Here is a 25,175-nt window from a genome sequence, read left to right as displayed (position 1 = left end):
AAAATACTTATTAACTAAGTAAATTTAATTAAAATAAAAAAATCGACTTTTTCGACTTTTTTTGGAATGTAAATCGACTAAAACAACGTTTTTGTGCCTTAATGTCGATCCGAGGCCTGCACTTTAAAGACATGAGTAGAAAATTTTTTTAAAATAAAATTATGGTCGCAAATTATAGTTAAAAATGAAAAAATAAAAAAAATTGATAATTTCCAATTCTTTTTACAACTTAACTTTTAAATAGGTATATCAAAAAAATAATATTACGGATGAAAAGTTTTCTTATCAGCTTGAAAATAAAAAACGGAACTTTGAAATCGAACCAAAAATGACAAAGTTACAAAATATCTACATAAACTACTGAAAATCGAGTTTTTAGCTATAAAAGGAAAAATTTGTGGTGTTTGAGAAATTTAATATATACCATTTTTGAAAAATTTTTCAAGGTCAAAAATTTAGGGTAGATCCGATTAAAAGTAATTTTATTTTTCCATTTTTTGTAACACAGTGTAATTTTTGTTATAAAAATTTTGAATTTTTTATAATTTTAAATTGTTTAAAATTTTTAAATCCTATTTATAAAATGTTAATAAAAAACTGTGTTCTTCATGTACTTTGTACGATTGGGCAAAGTTGTTATTGCCCGTTTGTACCAAATAAATAAATAAATATAAAATTAAAAAATTGTTATGTTCCACATAAATTTTTGAATAAAAAACTGTTGAGAAAAAAAATTACTCAAAAAAACAATCCTTTTAATAATTATTATTTAATTATAATAATGGTATAATAACAATAATTACTGAATAATTATTATTATAAAATTATAATTATTATTATATTATAATATAAATAAATTTTTTCTAATTGCTAAATAATAAATTTTTAATCATTTAAAAATTCCTTGAAACTCCAAATAGATATTTTAATTTTAATAGTTTAATATCATAGAAATATTTTGAAAATATAAATTTATTTAATTAATATCAATACCAAATTCATAGAAAGTAAAATATTATCAATTTAAAAAATTTTTTTAAATATATTTTTAAAAAATAATAATAATTAAAATTTTTGAAATAATGATATAATAAAAGATTTTTAATCTTTCAATTTTACATAAAGTCTTATTTGGAGATTACACTTCTGTAGAGAATGATTTATTGTCAAGTAGTAATAAAAAAAAATACGATGAAAAAGAAGAAATCAGTTTGAATAATTCCATTTTGGTACTTATCAAACATGGCCTCCACTACGTAAGTTAATATAGTGACTATTTAAAGAACAAGTTTTACACTATAAGGAAATTTTCATTGTTATAATACTTCAATATTAGTACAATTAACTGAAAGAAAATCTAACATTTATAAAAAATAATGTATTAAATGTAAAAATATCAAAAAAAGTTGAGTGTAATATTGTGATGTTGATGGTGATTGAATGACAGTGAGCCGCCATCTTGGATTTTGTGAACGATAAAGGAAGTGTGCAGAGAGTGAGACGAGAGTGTCGAACTCGGTTGTATATGTAAACGCTAATTATGAACTTGGATATGTTAAATTATTCATTGTGATTCTGAGTCGAGAAAAAACTATCACGTATGGTAGAGCCGTAAAAGTAAAAAAAGTGTTGGTGCAGGACAAAATCTGATAAAACAAGTTGAGCAATATTTATGCAAGTAGGTGAGGGCGTCTGACTCGACTGTTCGCTAGTACAAGGAAGGCGAGGCATCAATCCCATTCCCGTATTTGTGTTGTAAAGGTGGGTGACACGACAGCTACCTGTTTTACGATTCATTTCTTGGCATTTATCCTCATTCACTAAATTCAATTTTCCGAAAAAAAAAAAAAAATGAAACCCACTTGAAAATACTTTACTTCTGACTACTAGTTACTACTACTACTACTAATCTAAACGTGGTACAATCTTTCTGACAGCTGAAAACCAACCTTTCGCTTATCACTATAACAAAATTTAAATTCTATTTTATATAATCTAAAGTTTTTTCATCTATACAGAATATTATAAGTGTTGTTTACAATTTTATCATGTTCCATGTTGAAAAAAAAAGTTTTACTTTTGTTCTTATCACGTTTTAAAGTACTTGTTGCTTGCTTTCGAGAATAAAAAAAAGAGAACTTTGTTTTACTTTCTTGGTTAATTTTTTTCATTTCTCTTTTTACTATTGTCGATGTTTTCTGAGTTTCATTTTTTCTCTCTCTAGTAAGGAGTGTTTTGTGCAGATTTTGTTCCTTTTAATGATTTTTTTGTTCTTGAATATATTACTGATTTTGCTTTGTTGACATTGTTTTTCTAACTTAAAATGCTATTCTTCTATATAGGGTAAGTGTTTATCAATTGTTGCGAATGTTAAAAAATTATTAAGTCAATATGAGAATAAATACCATATAACTTTAAAAAAAAAACTACTACGATAATTATTCGTTAAAAGACCTTGTTAAAAATATTAATTAACCTAAACATAAACGAATGTAAAATTATTACAAAACAAAAAGTTATTAATATTCACGAATATTTAAAAGTATTTCTGCTGTCAAATGATTTGAAAAAAATTTATTTTAAATCATATTTTTTACAGTCGTTGATAATGGTAGACATTTCAACTTTTATTTATTTATTTTATTTAAAATTTTTTTCTACACATTATTATAGAAACAACATTTATTAAAGTATGCGAGCAATTTTTTTTTAAAATGTTTCTTGGTTTAGTAAATTTAATCAAATTTTTCTCCAAACAAAATGAAGCAAATAAGATTTGTTTAATTTTTACGATTTAATAAATTGCCCAAAGTTAACCTAGGTATATTTGAAAGTTCGCAATAATATTCACACTTATTCTATATTATTATTATTATTATCATTGTTATTCAGATATTTGTGTTTCATTCACACAAATACTTGACACAATTATTCATGGTCTATTTATTGGTTAAAAATCATTTCAATTAGATTTTTAATGTACACAGTCGATATTTTAGTTTAAAACCATTTTATTAAGTTGATAAGATAATTAAGATTGAAAAACAACTTTTTTTTTATAAAAAACCAAAAAAAAATCAATTTAATAATTAAATTATTATTTTTACTGACTGGAAGTGATTAATTTTCATCCAATATTTAATTTAATAATTAAATGTTTTAATTTTTAAATATTAAACATTTTTAAAAATTAGCAATTTCATTTCTAACAGTTTGGAAAAAGAAAAACAAATTTTTTTATTATATAATTTGCGAATCAAAGGTAATTTTTAGATAGAAATTAAAAAATGGAAAATTTATTTTCATTCTTTTATTAATAAATAACTAACGACTATTTAATATTAGTTATTGTTTATAATATAATTTTGTTTTCTTTAATATTTTATATCTTTCTTTAAAATAAATATATTGTAAATAAACAAGTTTTATTGAATTTTAATTAAAAATTGTGTAACTTAAGAAATAAAATTAAAAACTCAAGTTTGATTGACGAAATTGTAATTGCTTTTTAAAAGAATATCATTAAAAGATCTTGTAAAGAAATTCTTATTTCTTTAGTTTTAAAAACGAAGGAAGAAAATATAGTTAATTTCTTTACGATATTTTTTTTGTTGCATATAAATCGATGTTAAAGTTAATAATATTTTTAAATTAAATTTTAAATTACAATTCCTTTGTTTATAAAATTATCCATTTATAAAAATCTAAATTTAATTTCGAAGTTTAGAAAAAAAAATTATAAGGAAATTGTTATCAATGTACGTTATAGATATTAAAATATTAAATGAGCTTTTACTACTTTTCTTTGAAATTTACATAACACATATAAAGTAAAAAAATAATATTTAAATATAATAAGTATATAGTTTATCATTTGTAAGATATACAGGGTGTTCCAAAATTATGGAAACTTTCAAATATCTCGAAAAGTACGATTTTTTGTAAAAAATGTTCAACATAAAAGTTGTTCCAAACAAAAAGATGTACATCTTTGAAACAAAAAAATTGGGCCCGGAGCCCAATGTTGGGCCCTACAATGAAAAAAGTGGTTTTCTTAAATGAGACCACTAATTTTCAGTATCAAATTCGTAATCCCCATGAAATTCTGCGTTCAGACATGTGTTATAAGTGCCCCATGAATTTCTAGGTTTAGACTTGTAGTAAAAATGACAAAAATATTGGGCCCAATGTCTCGGATTAGGCCCAACATTTTTGGTTAAATAAATAAATTTAAAAAATCGCATCTTTAGGGGTTTTGGTGTCACATGATTAGAAATTCGAAGCTAATTTTCAAATTGTACACAAAGCCCAATGTAAGATTCCGCGGCCCAATGTGAGGCCCACATTAAAAAAAATTAGTTGTTTAAATAAAACCCACTAATTTTCACTATCCATTTCATAATCGTTATGAAATTCTGGGTTTAGACTTGTAGTACAAAAGCCAAAAAATATTGGGCCTAATGTCTGTGATTGGGCTCGACATTTTTTGACAAATAAATAAATTTATAAAATCGCATCTTTTGGAGTTTTTGGGGTCACAGGATTAAAAATTTAAAGCTACTTTTCAAATTGAGCACAGAGCCCAATGTAAGATTTCGCAGCCCAATGTGAGGCAGTAAAAAAATTAGTTTTCTTCTATTTTGTAATCGTTATGAAATTCTGGGCTTAGACTTGTGGTACAAATTCCAAAAATATTGGGCCCTCATATTGGGCTGCAGAATCTTACATCGGGCTCTATGCTCAATTTCTAATCCTATGATCTCAAAATCCCTCCAAGATGCGATTTTCTAAAATTTATTTATCTGTTGATAAATTTTGGACCCAATATCTTGGATTGGGCCCAATATTTTCGGCACTTATACCATATGTTTGAACGCAGAATTTCATGGGGATTACGAATTTGATACTGAAAATTAGTGGTCTCATTTAAGAAAACCACTTTTTTCATTGTAGGGCCCAACATTGGGCTCCGGGCCCAATTTTTTTGTTTCAAAGATGTACATCTTTTTGTTTGGAACAACTTTTGTCTTGAACATTTTTTACAAAAATTCGTACTTTTCGAGATATTTGAAAGTTTCCATACTTTTGGAACACCCTGTATAAATATACATACTGTCAGTACTAATTGTTTAACGAATGAATAAGTTGTAACTAAGTTTTTCTTATTTTTCTCTTGTGATAACGGATAATAATAATTATTTTTCCTAGAGAAATGAACACAAAAAGTTGTTTTTTTATCATTTTTTCAACATTGAAATTAATTTTTTTATTCATTATATTTTTTGCAATAACTATTTAAATTTCATTTTCAAAATTTAAATCAAGGACTTTATTAGAAAGAAAATCTTTGAGTTCTATAATATACACTTATTTATGCACATTTATTGATAAAGAATTCGATTCGAACATGAACAGCTTGACAATGAAGAAAAAAAGCATTGAGTAATTTTATATGGTTCGGATTGATCGTTTGATATTTATATAAATGATTATATCAACGGTATTAGATTTTGAAAAATGTTCAACTTTTAATATTCTGCTAATTTTAGATATTTAAACAATTATTAAAAAATTCATTTGACCCAGAAATTCTTTTTTGCATATATATTAAAAATATAAAAAATTTTCAAAATTAATTTTTTTTTATTCCTAATTATAAATAATGAATTTCCTATATATATATATGTACTTGTCTATTCTTCAAAGTTCTTTTAATATAAAACAAACTTAAGAAATTCACAATTTTTTTTTTTTGTTATGAAAATTTGTTATGGAACACTAATCATTCTTTGTTAATTATCTTATTCATTTTCATCTTAAATAAAAAGTTTATCTTACGGAAAAGTTACCAGCTTTAATTAAAAAAAAAAAAAACATTCTGATATATCTTATTTTTTTTTTTTCTATAACAGTTTTTCTGGAGTAAAATTATGATTTAAAACGTTTTGACATTCTTATAATATTGTTAATTAAGGTTTGCAGAGTAAATTTATAATAACATTTATCTTAAAAGTATATTTAAAATAGAATATATTCAATTAAAAGTTAAAAAATTTTAAAGTAAACTTAAAGTTATAGCAAATTATAGTCAAAAAAATATGAATATTGAAAAAACACATTGTGCACTGAATTTAAAAGAATTTTTCTGACGTTGAATTCAAAATTATTGAATTTATATTTAGCAAAATTTCATAAAGTAAACTTTATATGAAAGCAAATTTTTATTTAATATAGTAATTCAATTCAGCTATTACTTATTTATTTTTATTAAAAAATAAACAATTGTGTGGAAGACCAAAACAAAAAGAAATTCTTTCAACAATTTAAAAATTTTTTAATGATAACTTATTCCAAATAATTCAAATTTAAATTGAAAAAACGATTTTTTAACCTAAAAATATTCAAAAATTATTATTTTTCAAAAACAAATTTTATACTGAATTGTGATATTTGATTACAAAAAAAAACAATCATAGTAGTTACAAAAAATTAATCAATAAAATTCAATTTTCAAAAAAAAAAAAATTTTACCCAGAAATTCTCAAAAATGATTATTTATCAAAAACCAATTTTTAGCTGATTTATTTTTTTGTTCTCGACTAGCATAATTCAGCACAAAATTTATTTTTGAAAAATAATCATTTTTGAGAATTTATGGATTAAAAAATTGCTTTTTTGAATTTAAATTTGAATTAAGTATTGGAAATAATTTACAATTAAAGGTTTTAAAAATTGTTCAAAGAATTTCTTTTCCTTTTGGTCTTGCACAATTATTTGTTTTTAATAACATACAAATACCATTTTTAACTTTATTTTTTTTTCGAAATTTGAGTTATAATTATTATTTTTTCAAAAAACTTTTTGCAGCATTAATTAGCAGAAAATTAGCAGAAATTGTAACAAAAATTATGTTTTTGAAAAAATGAAATGGCGTTGTACAAGATGTAATTTGATTTTGTTTTTGATGTTAAATGATAAATAATTATAATAAAATGCACGTCTAACAAGAATGAATAACAAATATTATTTGTGGTTATACCTGTAACAGGACGAGAGCAGTTCCTCAGAATTGTGTGCCCCGGGTTCATTATAACTACATTCTGTATATTGCTTTTATATACTAGAAACATCAACTACTTCAAAACAGAATCTACGTTGAGAAACAATGAATGCCTCAGAACATGGGTAAAGATTTTCTTCAAGATTTCTTAAAGCTACACTTTTAACTTGATTTGATTTTCTTTTTATTATTTAACGAGTTTAGGGATTAATATAGCAATTGCGAATACATAAAAAATACATTTTTATTCTTTCTATAAAGCAAATGGGAGTGTTTTAGATGAAGTCCTTTTAAATTAGAAATGAGAAAAATATTTTTTTGATAGGTACACCCTTTTTTAAAAAAAAAAAAAATGTGCATGACAGAAAGCTATAATTTCAATAAGAACTTATTTTTTAGGTTAGTATTTTTATTCTTCTTTATTGTGGTTTTAAAATAAAATTGATACAGTAAATAATGTCTAGAATTTATTTTTGTAACTATTTTTCAAAAATCAATGCCTAAAAATATAGTTCTGAATTATTTTTACTCTCTTAAAGTGGAAAATTTGTTCTTAAAATTAAAAAAAAAGAATATGGGCTGGACGTTTTGAAGAAATTATGATATTATTTATACCTTAAGGTAATGTTACATAAATATCAATAAACTAAAATGAAAACTTTATAAGTAAAAGAATCACTCAATTGACATGAAGATTTAAGTGCATGAGATTCTTTTTTTTGTTTATACTTAATCCATAATGTGTGCAAGCATGAACCAACAAGTGTGCATAATGATTTTAGGTTTAACCCAGCCTTTAACATGGCCTCCATAAAACAGGCTTTCAACGAAGCTGTAGAAAGAGGTAGGTAAACATTTGTTATTTGAAAAAAAAAATTATTGAGTACTGCCTTCACATTTTGCTTTCATATATTTTTTCTCCTTTTCTTATTTTACTATAAGTTTCTTTCAAAATTTTATCACTTTTTTTTCTCTTACATTATCTATTCGCAAAAAAATAAAAAAAATTTATTTTAAGAAAGTTTACCTTTATTATTAATATTTTGTAGCTTTTATAGAATTGATCTCTTGTTCTACTTGTTATTTAAATCACCTACAAACAAGGCATAAGTTCGGAAGAATACTCGTTCTTTGAATAATATTTTCTATACATGAAACGCACCTTCATTCACTAAACTTTCTGTTCTGATTGCATTTTGGTAATTTACAAGTTTCAACAGTGAGAATGCCAGCTCCCACTCGTTTACGAGATCTGATCAGGCAAATCAGAGCTGCTCGTACTGCTGCAGAAGAGCGAACGGTTGTCAATAAAGAGTGTGCATACATACGTTCGACATTCAGAGAAGAAGACAGTGTCTGGAGATGTCGCAATATCGCCAAATTGCTCTATATTCACATGTTGGGGTATGTGAATTTAATTTCAATAAATTTATACATTTTATGGTTCAACTACTTATGCATTAGGAAAATTCTGAAAATCAGGAAAAAAGTCAAATATTTAAAAAAAAAACTATCACTAAAATCAAGAAATTTATTGAAGGGTGTATTCACTGTCTAGACAATTTTTTTATGTTATTAATTTATTTATATTTTTCTATTTTCCTTTTTGAAAAAACTTTTTCAATAAATTGAGGATCCAGATACAGGTCTCGGATAATACGACTTTTTCGAATTTTTTTTCCTTTTTTTGCAAATTTTTTTTTTTTATTTCAATAATTTTAAAAAAATTCAACTAAAATTCTTCTCTAAATTAATTATTTTCAATAATTTTAATGAAATTCTTTACAAATTCAATTATTTTTAAAAAGATTATCTAAAATTACATGATAAATTATTTTCTATTCTGTAAAATTTTATTATTGTCTGAAATTTAACAAAATCTTTTGAATTTAATTATTTTTGAAAAAAATTCAAATGTAACTCTTCCAAACTTCAATTATTTTTAATAATTGTAATATTTCATTAAAAGTTCAATTATTTAAAAAAGTTTCAAATAAAAACTCTAAAATTGAATTCAGAAATTTACAGGGTGTCTAACGGTCAGGGAAAAGTCAGGGAATTTCAGAAAATTTCATTCAAAGTCAGGGAAATTTCTGTAAATTTCTACAAAAATTAAATTTTTTTGTGAATTTAAAAATTTTTTAATCTAAAAAAACTTGAATTGTTTTTATTACCATTTGTTACTACTATTAAAAATTAATTAATTGTTAAATATGTCAGTAACCATATTTTTGTCAAAAGAAAGCAAAACTAAGGTTATTAAAAAGTCAGGGAAAAATCAAAAAATGTCAGGGAGGAGTCAGGGAAAAGTCAGGGAATTTTTTTCTCAATCCTTGTTAGACACCCTTAATTTAAAAAAAAGCTACAACTGCTTAAATTTACAGAAAATTAATTTCAAATTTGAAATCTTCTATTCAATTATTTTTAAAAAATTTTATTTAAAAATATGTAATACCTAATTATTGTTCGAAATTGTTTTGACCATTAAAACTAAAAACTATGTCAAAATTTTAAATTCGAATAAAATGCTTAAATCAGACGTCATAAAATTTTCAAAATGGAACTTTGAGAATTTTTGTAGAAATTTGTTTTATTTCATTAAAATTTTGAAATAATATTCTTATAGAATTATTTTTATTAAGGAATTAATAAAATGAATTTAATATCTAATAACATTATTTAGTTATTTAAAGTAAAATATTTATTAACTAATTAAATTAAATTAAAATAAAAAATTTCGACTTTTTTTGACTTACTTTAATAAAAGGTGACTTTTTCGATTTATTTTACAAAATAACATTAAACATTAATTTATTAAATTACAGAAAAAATCTATGACTTTTTTTATTGCATAACTCTGCCAAAATTCAATTATTTTGAAAATTTGAATCTAAAAAGTCTGAGCTAAATTAATTATTATTTTTAATAATATTCTTCGAAAATTTAATTATATATAAAACATTTTTCAATTATTTAATTAAAAGTTTTTTAATCAATGATTATCTGTAATTAAAAAAAAAAATCTTCAAGTTCTTCTAAAATCCAATTATTAATTGAATGGTTATTATGTAATAATGGTTCTCTCATTTCCCATAAAGTATCTTAGTTTTAAAAAGTGACTGAAATTTTTTTTTAACCATTTCAACTTCAAATTTTGATAATATTTTGAATTAATATAAATAATTTTTATAAATCAGACTTGAAAATTTGTTTACAAAAGTAAGTTTCATATTTTTTTATAAATCTAAAATTTTTTTCAAATCTTGAAAATTTGTTCAGTTCAATTTTGAAATTTCTAAATAAAATTTCTTGATAAATTTCTATATTTTTAATTCATTGTAATCTTAAATTTTTTGATGTTTCGCTTAATTCATTTATAAGAGAGTTGTGCAATCTGATTTTTATTGCTAATAACAACAATGCGGTCAAATAAATTATATTTTTGGATAAATAAATAAATATCTAATAACAATGGTTAATAGAAATAAATTATTTGTAATGTAAATCTACTAAAACGACTTTTTTGCGCCTTTAAGACGATCCGAAGTTTGCCTTAGAATCTAAATAAATTTTAGTTTTTAATATATTTTCAATATAATTTTTACAGATATCCTGCACATTTTGGCCAGTTAGAGTGCTTAAAATTAATAGCATCACCAAGGTTCACTGATAAACGGATTGGCTATTTGGGAGCAATGTTACTTCTCGATGAACGACAAGACGTTCATCTTCTTATAACAAATTGTTTGAAAAAGTAAGAAAATTTTTATTTTCCACAATTCAATAAAAAAAAAAACGTTTACCTTTTTTTCTGCACAAAACAATAATACAAAAATAAAGAATAATTAATAATTGTGAAATTAAAAATAACTAATTTTAATAAAATATAATATGATATGGGAAAAATGTGAATTAAAAAAAATTATTATTATTATTATTATTATTATTACAGCGATTTAAATAGTTTAACGCAATTTGTAATTGGATTGGCATTATGTACACTGGGCGCTATCGCATCTCCAGAAATGGCGAGAGATCTTGCCTCCGAAGTTGAAAGATTAATGAAATCTCCAAATGCGTATATCAGGAAGAAAGCAGCACTTTGCGCGTTTAGAATTATAAGAAGAGTACCAGAACTCATGGAAATGTTCCTTCCGGCAACTCGCAGTCTTCTTACAGAAAAAAATCATGGAGTCTTAATAACCGGCGTTACATTAATTACTGAAATGTGTGAAAACAGCATTGACACATTAACTCATTTCAAACAGGTGAGTCAATTCAATTATTTACGTGCAAAAGTATTCATTTCTTTTTAAAAGTCAAATTTAATAACAGTTTGGTAAAATTGCGCTGTTTTTCTAACTTTCTGCTATTTATTTAAATAAATATTTTTTTTCTCAACATAGAAGTTTCTAATACGAGTATAAAATTTTCTATACAAATTTTAATAATTCGAGGTGTCTAACGGTCAAGGAAAAATCAGAAAATGTTTTTATCACCATTTTTACTATCGTTAGAAATTAATTTATTGTTAAATATATTAGTAACCATATTTTTGTCCCAAAAAGGCAGAAATAAGGTTTAAAAAGTTAGGGAAAAAGCCAAAAAAATGTCAGGGAATTTTTTTCTCAATCTTTGTTAGACACCCTGTAATTAATTATTTATATTTTACTGCTATAACATTTATAGACAATTTATATTTATACAATTTGTAGACAATAAGTATTAAATTGTCAGACAGAGAGTTTAATACTTATTTTCCTAATTTTAAAATTGTATCGAATAATAAGTCCAACATGTTTTAAAGTAAAATCGGCGTTAATCTATAAAAAAAATTTATATCATTAATCTAGTTGGAAAGAAAAAATAGAGAAAGCCCTAAAATTTTCAAAAAAATGTTCAACTACAAGGAAGTATTATGAAAATCATAGGACAGTAACAGTATCAATTTGAATAGTTCTGATTTGATTCTTCAAAATAGTTTTATTTTTTTTTATTTTAAAAATGAAAAAATAAAGATAATCTGCGAATATTAAAATATAAAATAATGATTAAAGATAAAAAAAAATTAGCCTAACTTATTTAAATACTTTTTTAAAAAACACTAAAAACATAAGAGACTCTCAAAATGTTAAATGTTCAACTATAGAATGTAATTTAAAAATACTATTTTAATACGAATTTTTATTGACGTGCTATTGAATTTATATTTTATTATTAGGGTCAGATCATTATATTTCGAATAAATACGTTACACCTTAATTTAAAAAAAAATTGATTCTTTCCGAAATAATTCTGTATGATATCTAAGTAATGAAATAAAAAGAATTCTGCTAAAAATTTTATTACTTTTCTTAAAATATGAGTTTAAAGTGCAGAAGGTGCGGAAAAGTGTCATTTTTTAGCAATTAAAAAATATATAAAAGAAATTCATAAAATTGTAAAAAGAATGATTAATTCTAATTTTAAAACTAATGAGATAATTAAAATAATAGATAAAAAATATATTTTTAAAGTTGGTCTGTCAAAATAACCTAATTTTGCGATTTTTATCAATTAATTACGAGTAAGTGGAATTATTAAATGAAATAAAAACTCCCCGAATTTAGAGTATTTCTGATGAACTGTCAGGTTTTCTTAGCACTTTCTTCATTTCTTTTACTTTAAATATACAAGAAATATTAAGTTGAAAATAATTAATAATTGATAAAAACCACTAAATTAGGTTATTTGACAGACCTTTTATTTTACTTAAAAATTTTTCACTATTTTAATCATTAAAATAAAATTAATCAATTAATTTAAAAGAAAAATCAATCATTCTTTTTAGTCTTTTATGAATTTTTTTAATATACTTTATATAATTGCTTAAAAAAAATTACACTTTTCCGTACCTGCTCCACTTTAAACTCATTTTTTAAGAAAAGTAATAAAAATTTTAACAGAATTCTTTTTATTTCATTACCTAGATATCATACAGAATCAACTTTTTTTAAAATTAGTCCACAATAACTTTATAATGGTCTGACCTATAAATGTAATAAAGTATGGATTGTAAAATAAAATATTTTCAACAAAAGCAAAGAAAATTCTGAAACTTGAAAGATGCTGTTTTATTAATTTTTTAAATAAATAGTTTCATAAAAGTTCAATTTTTAATGATTTCGAGAATTGTTTTTATTTAATTTCTTTAATTTGAAAACTTAGGGATGAGGCTAAATGATACACTGTATAAATCTTTGTTCTATAATATCTTTTGAACTGTAATAAAGAAAAAAAATTTCAACTATTGCGTTATGTTGTGGACATCTTTTTGAAGAGTTCCTTTAAATCAGGCGACAGAAAATTTTTTGTCAGAGTTACAGAAACTTAAACAGGATTGCTACACTTTCTGGAAACCTGGAAAACTCATGGAATTTTATTTGGTATGGAAAAGTCATGGAAAAAGTATAAAAAACCTGGAAAAAAAATTAAATCATAAAATTCATCAAAATTGATTAAGGTCATGTGATTGTTGTGATTTCACATGAAAATATTCTCGCAAAAGACTTAATAGATTGAGCTACAATTTTGTGGAGAACTCAAAAAATTAATTTTTTAAAAATATTTATTATAATAATAAACTTTACTGTATTTTAATGAATTTTGGAAAACCTGGAATTTTGTTCGAGAGAAATCGTAGCAACCTTGTTAAAGTCCCATAAAAAATCTTACGAATTACTATTTGACAGAATTTATTTTTAAACGAATATTTCCCTACAACATTTTTAGGTAATGAATGTTTATTCGATAGAATTTTTAAAATGCCGAATTTTCATTTGTCCGAAATTGCAAATGGCCGAACAAACAATCAACAGAAAAATTTAGACGTGATTTTTAAAATTCACGAAAATCAGAAATTATCAAGAAAATTGTGATTGGTGAATTTTAATAATCACGACCAAATTTTTCTGACAACTGTTTGTTTAGTGATTGGCAATTTCGGACAAATGCAAATTTGACTAGGAAATAATAATATTTAATAAAATTCTTTAAAATGAAAATTCGAACCAATTATTTTTCTGGGATAATCATGCGCCCTGCTATTAAACCTATGAAAGTTTTTCTTTATAAAATAGCCAAAAAAATCGTTAATTGTTTTATCTTCGTCAAATTTTTTTTTATAGTCTAATATGGAAAAACTAAAAAAATATTTTAATTTTTTTTGTAAAAACTTGGAAAATTTTTTATTTTATGACTTTAAGAATTTTTTTCTCTTCTGTCTGACAAAAAATTAAGTAATTATATTTAGTGCCCTTTATAGTCAAACTGTCAAACAATATTTACATCAAGCGGCATATTTAAATATTTTAAAACAAAAATTTTATTTATTAAAAGCTTTCGATGGTTATAATAGGCCCTAGATTGGTATAATTATCCTGGTTGACGGTAAAGATTTTTTTTTCAACATTTTTAATTTATCTTTTACTTTGCTTATTTAATTTATTATTTTTTTTGCTTGATACATATAACATAGATTTTATGAAATTTTTTCTAGAAAATTAATCGTTTTCATTTTTTTTTTTATCGTGCGAAAGATTGGAATCATGGAACAAATCACTTATGACTTTGTTTTTATGAAAATTAAAAAAAAACTGAGGGAAATTTGTAGGCAACGAAATTTTCTATTAAATAGGTTATAACAGAGAATGATTTTTGACTATTTAAAGCTTCGAAAAGTTTTTTTTAATAAAAAATGTATCATTAAGCCTCATGCCCTTCTCTACTATTAGATTAAATAATTAATAATAATACAAATTGATAATTACAATAAAACAGTATGCTTTTATTCTTATTTAGGAATGCGGACACAGAGAGGTAAACTAAAGATAATTTTGCAGTGTTTCTGCATGAAACTCTTGTCAACTGAACGTTTGCTTTTTAGAATTAAAATTTACTTATACTTTTAAATATTTTTTCTTCATTTCTTATATGTAGAGGTATAGGAAACAGTTAATCATTAAGCTTATATATATAATTATATATATGAATGAAGCGATATTTTGTTCATTATTATTATTGTTGTTAATTAAAGTTGTCAATTCGACAACGATGCTATATTAAGAAAGTTGCGCCTTTATTGTTCTATAATAGTCAACCTCTTACATAGATGTTTTCAATAACTTTTTATTTTTATATTTTCCAGACTTATTTCAATACATATTCATTATTCTTATTAATGGAATGTTTTTAAATATTGCATTAAAATGTATGAATATATGTATTAAATATTTTTTACATGCTGTATAGAAACTTGCACTTTATTTACTGTTTAAATTAATAAAATAAATTTTTATTGTTTTTAGTAGGGAAAGAATTTTGCAATAAAAATAATTAAAATGTTTTTTTTTTGAAGTTTTAATGTTATTACAATTTTTTTATTTTTTCTATTTAAGTAAAATAAGTATTATATTATTATTATATATTATTATATTATTAAATAAGTATTATAGTTATTCATTTTAATTTAATGTAAATATTATGTGCATAATAATTTTATAATATATTTTTTAAAGGTGATTTTTCTTGGCATTTATTGTACAAGTAATCGTCATGTTTCTCGCATGAATGTTTTCTACTAAGTATTACGATTAAGAGACAATAACACGATCTAGAAATGACGTAGTCTCTAATCCGATTTGCATGAGCAATTTGAAAAAAATCATTGACTATTATTTCATTTACAAAGTTATTGTGAATGTAACTAAAAATAAATTTATAATGTAAACATTTTTCATATAAAATTTTTTCATTCTGCTTTGATTTAAATAATTAAGTGAAATGAATAAATTAGAAAATTTTTTTTCTTCTACAATAATAATAATATTTTAAAATCAATTGAATATTTACAATATAATATTGAAGTTAACAATAATTTTTGTTATTTTTAGTTTTTCTTTTTTGAAAACAAAAATGATTTTTCTCTTTTATAGATTGTACCAAATCTCGTAAGAATTTTGAAGAATTTAATTCACGCCGGATATTCACCTGAACATGATGTGTCAGGAGTATCGGATCCATTCCTTCAAGTGAAAATTTTACGACTCCTGAGGATTTTGGGACACAACGATGTGAACGCTTCCGAAGCAATGTATGATATTCTTGCTCAAGTAGCGACAAACACCGAAACAACAAAGAATGTTGGAAATACAATATTATACGAAACGGTCTTATCAATAATGGATATTAAATCTGAAAGTGGACTGCGTGTATTGGCTGTGAATATTTTGGGCAGATTCTTACTCAACAATGACAAGAATATCCGCTATGTTGCCTTAAATACGTTATTAAAGACAGTCTACGTTGATACAAGTGCAGTGCAAAGACATCGATCGACAATATTGGTAAGAAAGTATTTTTGTTTCTTTTCTTTTCGCACTCCCTGGTTAGTAAATAAAAAGAAGCAAAAAGTTGCTTTTAAGGCGAAAAAAGTAGGAAAAATCAAGGATTTTAGAACTTTCTCAAAAGAAAAGAATTTACGGAAAAAATTGTAAATTTTGGACTAGTTTGCAATAAATATATTTGTAAATTAATAAATGAAGAGAAATTCTAAAAAAGGTAGATATGAGAAAAAATGGTTTAAATAACGAAATTTTTCTTATTTTTTTTTTATGAAAGGAAATCAAAACTTTAAGAAAACAAAAGGTCGAAAAAAATGAAGGAAAAATAGAGAATTTTAGGGATTTTCAAAAAAATTATAAATTCTTATAAATAAAAAGAAATTTAGTGGGAAAAGTTGAGAATTTTGAAATCCTTAAATTAATAGAAGAATTTTTATGAAAAATTAATCATTTTTTACTCAAAAATTTCTAAAAAATTAAAAAAAAGTAGCAAGTAGTAAGTTTTTAGTAGATAAGTGTGAAACATTGATTTTGCTTATTATTAAATTTAATTAATTGAGAAATGAATTGTAATAGATTCTTAGAATATTTATATTTATATATTTTTGACAGGAATGCTTGAAAGATCCTGATGTGTCAATAAGGCGACGGGCAATGGAGTTGAGTTTTGCTCTCGTAAATACGAATAATATTAGAAATATGATGAAGGAATTACTTCTTTTCTTGGAACGTGCAGATCCTGAATTTAAAGCTCAATGCAGCAGTAATATCGTTATGTCTGCTGAGAGGTTCTCTCCTAATAAAAGATGGCACCTTGAAACTTTATTTAAAGTTCTTGTCGCTGTGAGTATACAAAATATAATTTTAAAGAACAATTTAACAAATTGATAATTTTTTTTTAATACAAAATTTGATAAACAATCGGAACAAAAAAATTTAATTTTAAAAAATGTACTAGTGCAAATATAAACAATTTATTTCTTAATATTCTAAACCATTTAAAGTTACATTTTTGATAAAAAAAATTATACAATTTCTTGTCAATGGGAAACGATTTAAACAACATTAACTAAAATTTAACATTTGTTTCTAGTAAGAAATTTTTAATTTTTGTCGTGTCCAACTTTTAATGATTTATCCATTTTTTAAGATTTTTAAATTTCGATTTTTAAAAATTAAAACTTTTGATAGATTTTTGGTAAATTAAAAGAAAAATTGAATTGCAATAAAGAAATGTTATTTGATAGTTTTTATTATATTCTTTGTTTGAAGAAACAATGAGTAATTTAATGATTAATTTTCCACTAGGCTGGTAATTATGTGAGAGACGACGTTGTTGCATGTACGATACAATTGATCTCAGAAACTCAAGCTCAACAATGTTATGCAGTGAGTGCACTTTGGAGGGCTTTAGAGAAAGATACGTCCGATAAACAACCATTGGCGCAGGTAGCCACTTGGTGTATAGGAGAATATGGAGATGTATTATTGTATGGTCCACATCCAGAGGATGCTGATGCACCCGTTGACGTAAGTTATTGAGAAAAATTTATAAATATGGGCGATTCTCTAAAAAGAGGGCATTTTCATGTCTTGTTATGTTATTTTTTAAAAAATACAAAATTTTATGATTACAAAATAAGGTCCCGAACAATAAACAGAAATTGATACAAGAAATCGAATTTTGTTTCTTTAAAAAAATATATATATTTTCACGACTTGTATCTTGCAAAGATAAATATTTATATAAATTTATTAACTGTAAAAAATGTAATCTTTACAATAGTTGACGGAAGATGAAATCATTGATGTTTATCAGAGGCTACTTTGGAATCCACAGAATACTGTCATTACAAAGCAGTACACTTTACTTTCTCTCACAAAGCTTAGCACTCGATTCCATAAAGGAAATGAGTAAGTTCTAAATAAGTAAAATTGTCCTTTTACACTCTTAAAAAATTTTTCAATTTTTCATCACTTTTTATTCACTAAAATTCTATTCTATTTTTCCAAGGAAAAATTTAATGTTCACGAATAAAAATACATTTAAAAAAGATGCATAGCATATAGATTGAATAATAATATAGGTGAAGAAAAAATTTTCTAAGAGTGTACAAATTGTAGTTTTGCTCAATGCTCTCATTGCAGATTAATTGTCACTGATGTAATAGTGATTCTACATTTTACAGGAAAATTCGACAGATAATAGACACATTTGGAAGTAATTTACATATTGAACTTCAGCAACGTGGAATTGAATTTTCACAATTATTTAGGAAATACGATCATTTAAGACCGGCTCTTCTTGAACGAATGCCACCAATGGAAACAGCGAGACCACAAGCAAATGGAATAATTGGAATGGTGAACGGCGAACCTGATGTTCTCGAAGAGGAAAAATCGTCAATTTTAGAAACCGATGCTTCAACAACAGACTCGGTAAGTAATGAAATTCAATAATACAATTTTGTTTATTTTTAATCTCTATTATCTTTTTGTAACTTGCGTGTCAATTTCTTCACTTTTCATAATTTCGTATTTAACAGTATTAAATTTATGCTACCATCAACCGGGGCTATTATGATACAAGCCAGTTTTTATTTTGTAAAATATTCATTTCGAAATACATGTTAAAATTTGTCACTTAGTTGCAATTGTAGTGTGACAATTTGACAACAAAGTAACTATAATGTTATTAGTAAATTAAATTTTAGAAACTGAATGTTTTTTTTACAATTTTTTTAGAAACAAATGTTTTTGATACTAGGGATTGAAATCTTTTTATATTATAAAGAGGTTATTATTATTATTTGATGTTATATTAACAGAACGCCCTCTTGGATCTTCTTGGAACAGCCGATTTAAATTCGTCGATGGCGAGTGTGCCAGCAACAGCAACAACAACTGTTCCTCCAAGTACGCCTGTCACGAATACAAATGATCTTTTGGATCTTTTGGGCGGATTAGATTTGAGTACACCGACCTCGACTCCAGCTATAACACAACAATCGCCTTCACAAATATTTAGTCCAACAAACACTTCTAATTTCTTAGTTGACGGACTGCTTAACTCTTCCTCACCAACAATTCAAAATGGTTCGCTTTCATTTTTCATATTTTGACACAAGAGGGGTGCATGAATATCTGATAAAAATTATTAATTAGAATTTTATTATAGACATAATTATTTTTTAGACGAATTATCATTTTTCGAATTAGCATTTGACAGAATTTCTTTTTATACGAATTTTTACTTATAAAAATTTTTAGCTACAGAATTTTTGTTTTTTCACTTATTCACTTTTTATTTAAGGGAATTTTAATTTAACAGAATTCTCATTCAATCGAATTTTATGTGATTAGAATTTTTAAATGCCAGGAATTCCAATTCAACAAACTTTTATTTGTACGAATTTTTAATTGATAGAATTTTTGAGACGCTGGATTTTCATTTGTCCGAAATTACAAATTGACCGAACAAACAATCAACAGAAAGATTTCGGCGGAATTTTTAAAATTGACCAATCACGATTTTCTTGTTAATTTCTAATTGGTGAATTTTAAAAATTGCGCCGAAATATTTCTGTCGATTGTTTGATCGGATATTTTTGATTTTGGACAAATGAAAGTTCGGCGTCTTAAAAATTCGATCAATTAAAAATTGGTACAAATAAAAATTCGGTGAATTGGAATTTCTGTCATTTAAAAATTCGAATCACATAAAATTCGATTAAATGAGAATTCTGTTAAATTAAAATTCGCTTTAATTAAAATTCCACATACATTTATATTTTAAAGTATTTCCATTACTCTTAAATATATTTTAATAATTATTTTTATGTATTAAATTAATTCATTAAATTTAATTCTTAAATATTTTCAAATTTTATAGAAAACTTCAGAAAATTCTTGAATGTTTTTAAAATATTTACATTTTCTTTAAAATATAATGTTTTTTATTTTATTTTATTTATAAAAACAAAATTTTTATGTTCATTTTAGAAGCCCAAAATATGGTTGTCTTTGATAAGTCGGGACTGAAAATTACCTTTAAATTAGAACGGTCAACAGAAAATGCCGATTTGCTGATAATAAATATGTTGGCACAAAATTCTGGAACAATTCCATTGACTGAATTTTTGTTTCAAGCCGCAGTTCCTAAGGTAGTGTGCACATTCAATAAATTAATAATAAGTAATAGAAAATAAATAAATGGTCAATCCATTATATTTCATCTGAAGTCGTTGCGCCCTATTTATAAACATTAATATTAAATATAAATAATAAAATCTACCTATTAAAAAATAATCGATTATAATTTTTTTCAACACTTCATAATGAAAACAAAACGATGTAAAAAGATTTGGTGTGATTATATTTTATATAATTATAAATATATTATATTATTATTTTTTATAATAAAAAAAATCCTGATAAGCTCCCGAAAAAAGGCCTAAACACCAGACTACCACCTTTAGATAAGTCATAACGACTATAGGTTAAATATAATGGAATGACCTAAATATTTTGAAATTTTCTAAAAAAAACTTTGTCAATATTTTACAGACATTCCAGTTGCAAATGTTTTCGCCTTCCGGTACTATTCTTTCACCATCGGGTCAAGTTACTCAAGTATTGAAAGTAACAAATATTAATAAAGTAAGTTAATATTTATACACTCACGATTAATAAAATAAGCATGAATATGAATTATTCCATCAAATTTTTTCATCATTCAAAAAATTTCTTGAAATATACCAAAAATTTCTGTTTTAAAAAGCTAAAAAGCACATTTAAAAAAAAGGGTGTCGATTATGTAATTTGATTTGATTCTGATGTCAAAGTCAAATAAAAAAATGTATTTCTCGAATTAAATTTGACTTCGACGTCAAAATAAATTTGAATTTGACGTCAGAATCAAATCAAATTACATAAATTAATCGACACCCAGTATATTCGTTTAAAATAAGACTTTTTACTGAACAATAACCCCCTCATCAAAAAAAAATTTACACTGACTTTATTTTTATTTATTAATAATAATATTAGTATTGATATTATTTATTTATTCGTTGATATAAAAATTATTTCATATATGAAACTTCAGTTCAATATATTATTTACTTTATAAAATTCTGCAAAATTAAAATTCGATGATTTGAAATGAAAAAGAAACAAATAGAATTTCTTTAAATTAAACTTGATATGTAATAAACTATTTTTTAATTTTAAAAATCCCCTTTTTTAATCTAAAATTGAATCCCTATTAAGAAAAATATACAAATTAATGTAATAAAAAAATGAATTATGTTTTAGGCTTCATTGAGAATGAGATTACGCATTTCTTACACGGGATTAGCGGGTCCAGTTTTGGAACAGGCAGAAGTAAACAGCTTTCCATCTTTAGTATCACAATGACAGTAAACTATACAGAAGCCAATTTATTGTACATATGCCTGCCTAAATAACTAAGCGAGTCTTTAATAGACTGAATTCTAATCTCACATCTAAACGATTGTCGCTTTCAGACTAGCGATTTGTCGTTCCAAAGAATATTGCTCCAAGAAATGTAGCTTACGAAATTGAAAAAAAAAACAAAATCATGCACGTGAAAAATATTTTCTTTTAAAAGTATAGAAAAAAAAGATTTTTTGACAAATTTTTGTTAATAACTGGAGGATTGTTGATATTGAACATATCTTCAAATATGAAAGTCAAACAATTAGTTTAATGAAAGTAATTTTTTTCTATTAAAATGAAGAATTTATTATGTTTTTAGAAAATTAGTCCACGTCAAAAATATCAAAATCTGCAAGCGATCTTTTGATTTCTAATGAAATTTTGCAAAATTATAGTTTCAGATTAGAACTAATTTTATTTTTGTGAAATTAACATTTTTCATTACAAAAAATGGTAATATATTAAGATTTAGGATTAAAGGACAAAAGTAGAAACACTATAAATAAAAATAGTTTTTTTTTATCTAAACAAAAAATTGCTATACAATTAGGCAAATATGTACATATTTTGTATTTAAAATACAAGTAGCTCTAAAATGAAACTATTTTTTTAGAGTGTTAATAAAATTGGAAAATCATTTGCCGATTTATATACATATTGTAAGAACCATCCGCATATATGATATGAAAAAAACATTGGTATTTTTTTAAATTTTATTTCTCTAATTCGCAATCTAGAAAACTATTGTTAAATTATAAGTTAATTCTTCAATTTAAAACAAATTTATTTAATTAAAAGATTGAAGATTAAAAATAAAATTTTTGATACACAGTCGTAACGCAGCTAGCTGCCCCAAAATAATGCTTTTTTAACCGTCGCTCGCATTAATGTGTCTTACTTCCGCTTTTCTCTAACAATTTACTTGAGCTCTCTTTATTTCGATTAAATTAATTGAAATAATTTGACAGCGTTAATTTAAATAAATAAACGCTTACACTCGGCCATCCTTAATTTGTTAGCCCCTCAAACACTAATAATCGAAGTTACATTTTTAATAAGTAACATAATTTCAACATCGTTGCGGTTTTACTCTGTGTCTTTTTGACCTTTAATTATCAGTCTCGTTCACGTTTTCTGTTTTCACATTTTGATTATTTACAATCTCCTTCTGTTTGATTTCATTAACATTTTATATTTCGCTTTTCGATGACAGTATTTTGATTCTCATTCTCACCTAGAATTTCCACATTACTTTCTGATTCTGAATCCAATTCTAAGTCATTGAATTTTTCGTTTCCCTTTCTTAAACACAATGACGTGTAAAAATTGCATTAGGTTCTGGGTAGGAACCAGCTCTTACATCATTTATTCATCTAATTCAGTTCCACTCAACAAGAGCCTCATCCGGGTTTTGTACAGATGATACAGATTTACACAAGTAAATCTTCTACATCCAAGTAATACGCATAGTCCAGTCATGTTAGCATTTTCAGATGTTTTAACTCAATTTTTACATAGAATCTCATTTTATTACCATTGTATGGTATAAAATGTATCTATAAATGTTATCTGTTGTCTATCTCCCAAACAAACAATTTTTTAGCATTCGTTAATAAAGTGATCCATCCAAGGTCACTCGCACGTTTCATCAAGAACTCATCTACATAACTAGTATCAAATGTTCGATCACAATCATTTACTAAAACTGATTGCACTGTCCAATTACACAGCTTTACAAATTAAAAACTTTTTTTGCCAATCGAATGAAACATTTTTTTTCAATTAATAAGTGTTTTTTGAGAAGGAAAAAAATATTTTGGGTTTTTTCCTTCGTGCAAATTTGCTGAATCTAAAAAAACACATTTTCGAGGTGTAACGTCATTTAAATTCACTTGTAGGAAATTAGCAAAACCAAATATAATAAATAATATACCGTTGGATAGGTAATTAAATTACCTTTCGAACCGTCGGTCATTGAATAAAATCTAATGAAAATTGATAGACTTATAATTGATCAAAGTTTAAATTTCATGATTTTTAGATACTTGTCTAACTGCTGCTAATTTTTTCTAATCCAAAAAATGAAAATAGTTTGTTTTAAATTTTTTATCGCTAGTCTATTTAATTACGAAATTTTTTGAGCCCAAGTAAAACACAATCGGATAAAAAATAAAAATTCTACACTAGATTTAATGAGCAAAACAATTTTTTCAATTTTTAGTAACCCCTCGAGTGATTTCGATCTAAATCTCTTTTGTGTTAAATTAAAAAATCCATATCTTTGATAAAAATTTAAACATTTTGGATTATCATGTGACAATAGTCCACAAATTTATTCTACTTTTTAAAAGAATATTTTGTACAAGAAATCAATACCAATTTCGTAATTATAGAAATAAAAAAGAAAAAACGTTTGCCATGAGATTTGCAGCAACAATGAAAACTATAAATGAAAGTAAAGCTGAGGTTTTAAACATCACTAATCTAAGGTTTTTTTAATTGGCTGATTATGAATCCGGGTGTCAGTTTTTGAAAGTTCAAAATGGCGAATACAATATGACGGACAAAATTTTATAAATCTGAGATAAATTCACAAAAATGACTACTCGAGGGTTTTTAGGGTTGCTGATTACGAATCCAAGATCAGTTTTTGAAAACGCAGTGGCTATTTGGCCAGTGCACTGGCCAAATAAGGTGGTTTAATTATTCGGCCAGTGCACTGGCGGAATAAGATGGTTTTACAATTTGACCAGTGTGTCAATAAAATCACAATTAATATCCAAAGCTGGCCAAATAAAAAGGGAACACTATTTGGCCAGTTAAAAAAAACAGATTTTTAATATATTAATATGTTGACTAACAGACGTTTTGATATAAATTAATGAAATTAATATAATGCTTGTCCCCTCAACATAACCTCGAACTCCAATTTATAAAAATTGGATAAATGTTACGTTTCGTATGTAACTTTAAAAAAATACAAAATATTAATTAATTATTATTTTTAAAAAATCTTTAACTCAAAATAATTTTTTCTTAAAATTGTACAACTGGATTTTTCAAAACTGGGGGAAATCAATTTTAAATTTCGGAATTTTGTTTAAATTAGCACAAGATTGGTGAAACCATTCTAGGCATGAATCACAGCGAATTGATCGATTTTCTAATTGTTTTTTTCTTGTATCACATTTGACAGGTTCGCATATATCAATGTTACAATTTCCACAATTCCAGATAGTAGATTTTCTTTTAATATCTATTGTATTTTTCACAAC

The 25,175-nt window shown here is 24.4% G+C and overlaps 1 protein-coding gene across 4 annotated transcripts; it reads left to right on the top strand.

Moving 5' to 3' along the window:
- Positions 1-1,466: 1,466 nt before the first annotated feature.
- Positions 1,467-25,175, top strand: LOC127278939 (AP-1 complex subunit gamma-1). Of its 4 annotated transcripts, none has more exons than XM_051300908.1 (15): positions 1,467-1,761; positions 7,049-7,185; positions 7,843-7,904; positions 8,281-8,464; positions 10,668-10,814; positions 11,013-11,328; positions 16,033-16,443; positions 17,053-17,283; positions 17,749-17,970; positions 18,227-18,354; positions 18,612-18,879; positions 19,269-19,536; positions 20,443-20,603; positions 21,007-21,099; positions 21,757-25,175. In XM_051300908.1, the coding sequence occupies exons 2-15, from the start codon at positions 7,166-7,168 to the stop codon at positions 21,856-21,858; spliced, it is 2,613 nt and encodes an 870-aa protein (XP_051156865.1). In that variant the 5' UTR covers positions 1,467-1,761; positions 7,049-7,165; the 3' UTR covers positions 21,859-25,175. The 4 variants fall into 4 exon arrangements, with proteins under 4 accessions (XP_051156865.1, XP_051156864.1, XP_051156867.1 ...); XM_051300907.1 differs by having other exon boundaries at positions 8,272-8,464; XM_051300910.1 differs by having other exon boundaries at positions 1,468-1,761; positions 18,630-18,879.

The sequence above is a fragment of the Leptopilina boulardi genome, unplaced genomic scaffold, assembly GCF_019393585.1.
Source record: "Leptopilina boulardi isolate dan_hultmark-lab unplaced genomic scaffold, ZJU_Lbou_2.1 LbouV2_213, whole genome shotgun sequence".
NCBI lineage: Eukaryota > Metazoa > Arthropoda > Insecta > Hymenoptera > Figitidae > Leptopilina > Leptopilina boulardi.
Note: the sequence above shows the minus strand (reverse complement) of the source record. Positions and strands in the feature narration are given on the sequence as shown.

What these genes read in the sequence shown, in the direction of transcription:
- LOC127278939 (XM_051300907.1), top strand. Translation starts at nt 7,166, where the DNA reads ATGAATGCCTCAGAACATGG. An exon ending in CGATTCCATAAAGGAAATGA is followed by an intron (nt 18,355 to 18,611) that starts GTAAGTTCTAAA and finishes CTGATGTAATAG; the next exon opens with TGATTCTACATTTTACAGGA. An exon ending in TTCAAGCCGCAGTTCCTAAG is followed by an intron (nt 20,604 to 21,006) that starts GTAGTGTGCACA and finishes AATATTTTACAG; the next exon opens with ACATTCCAGTTGCAAATGTT.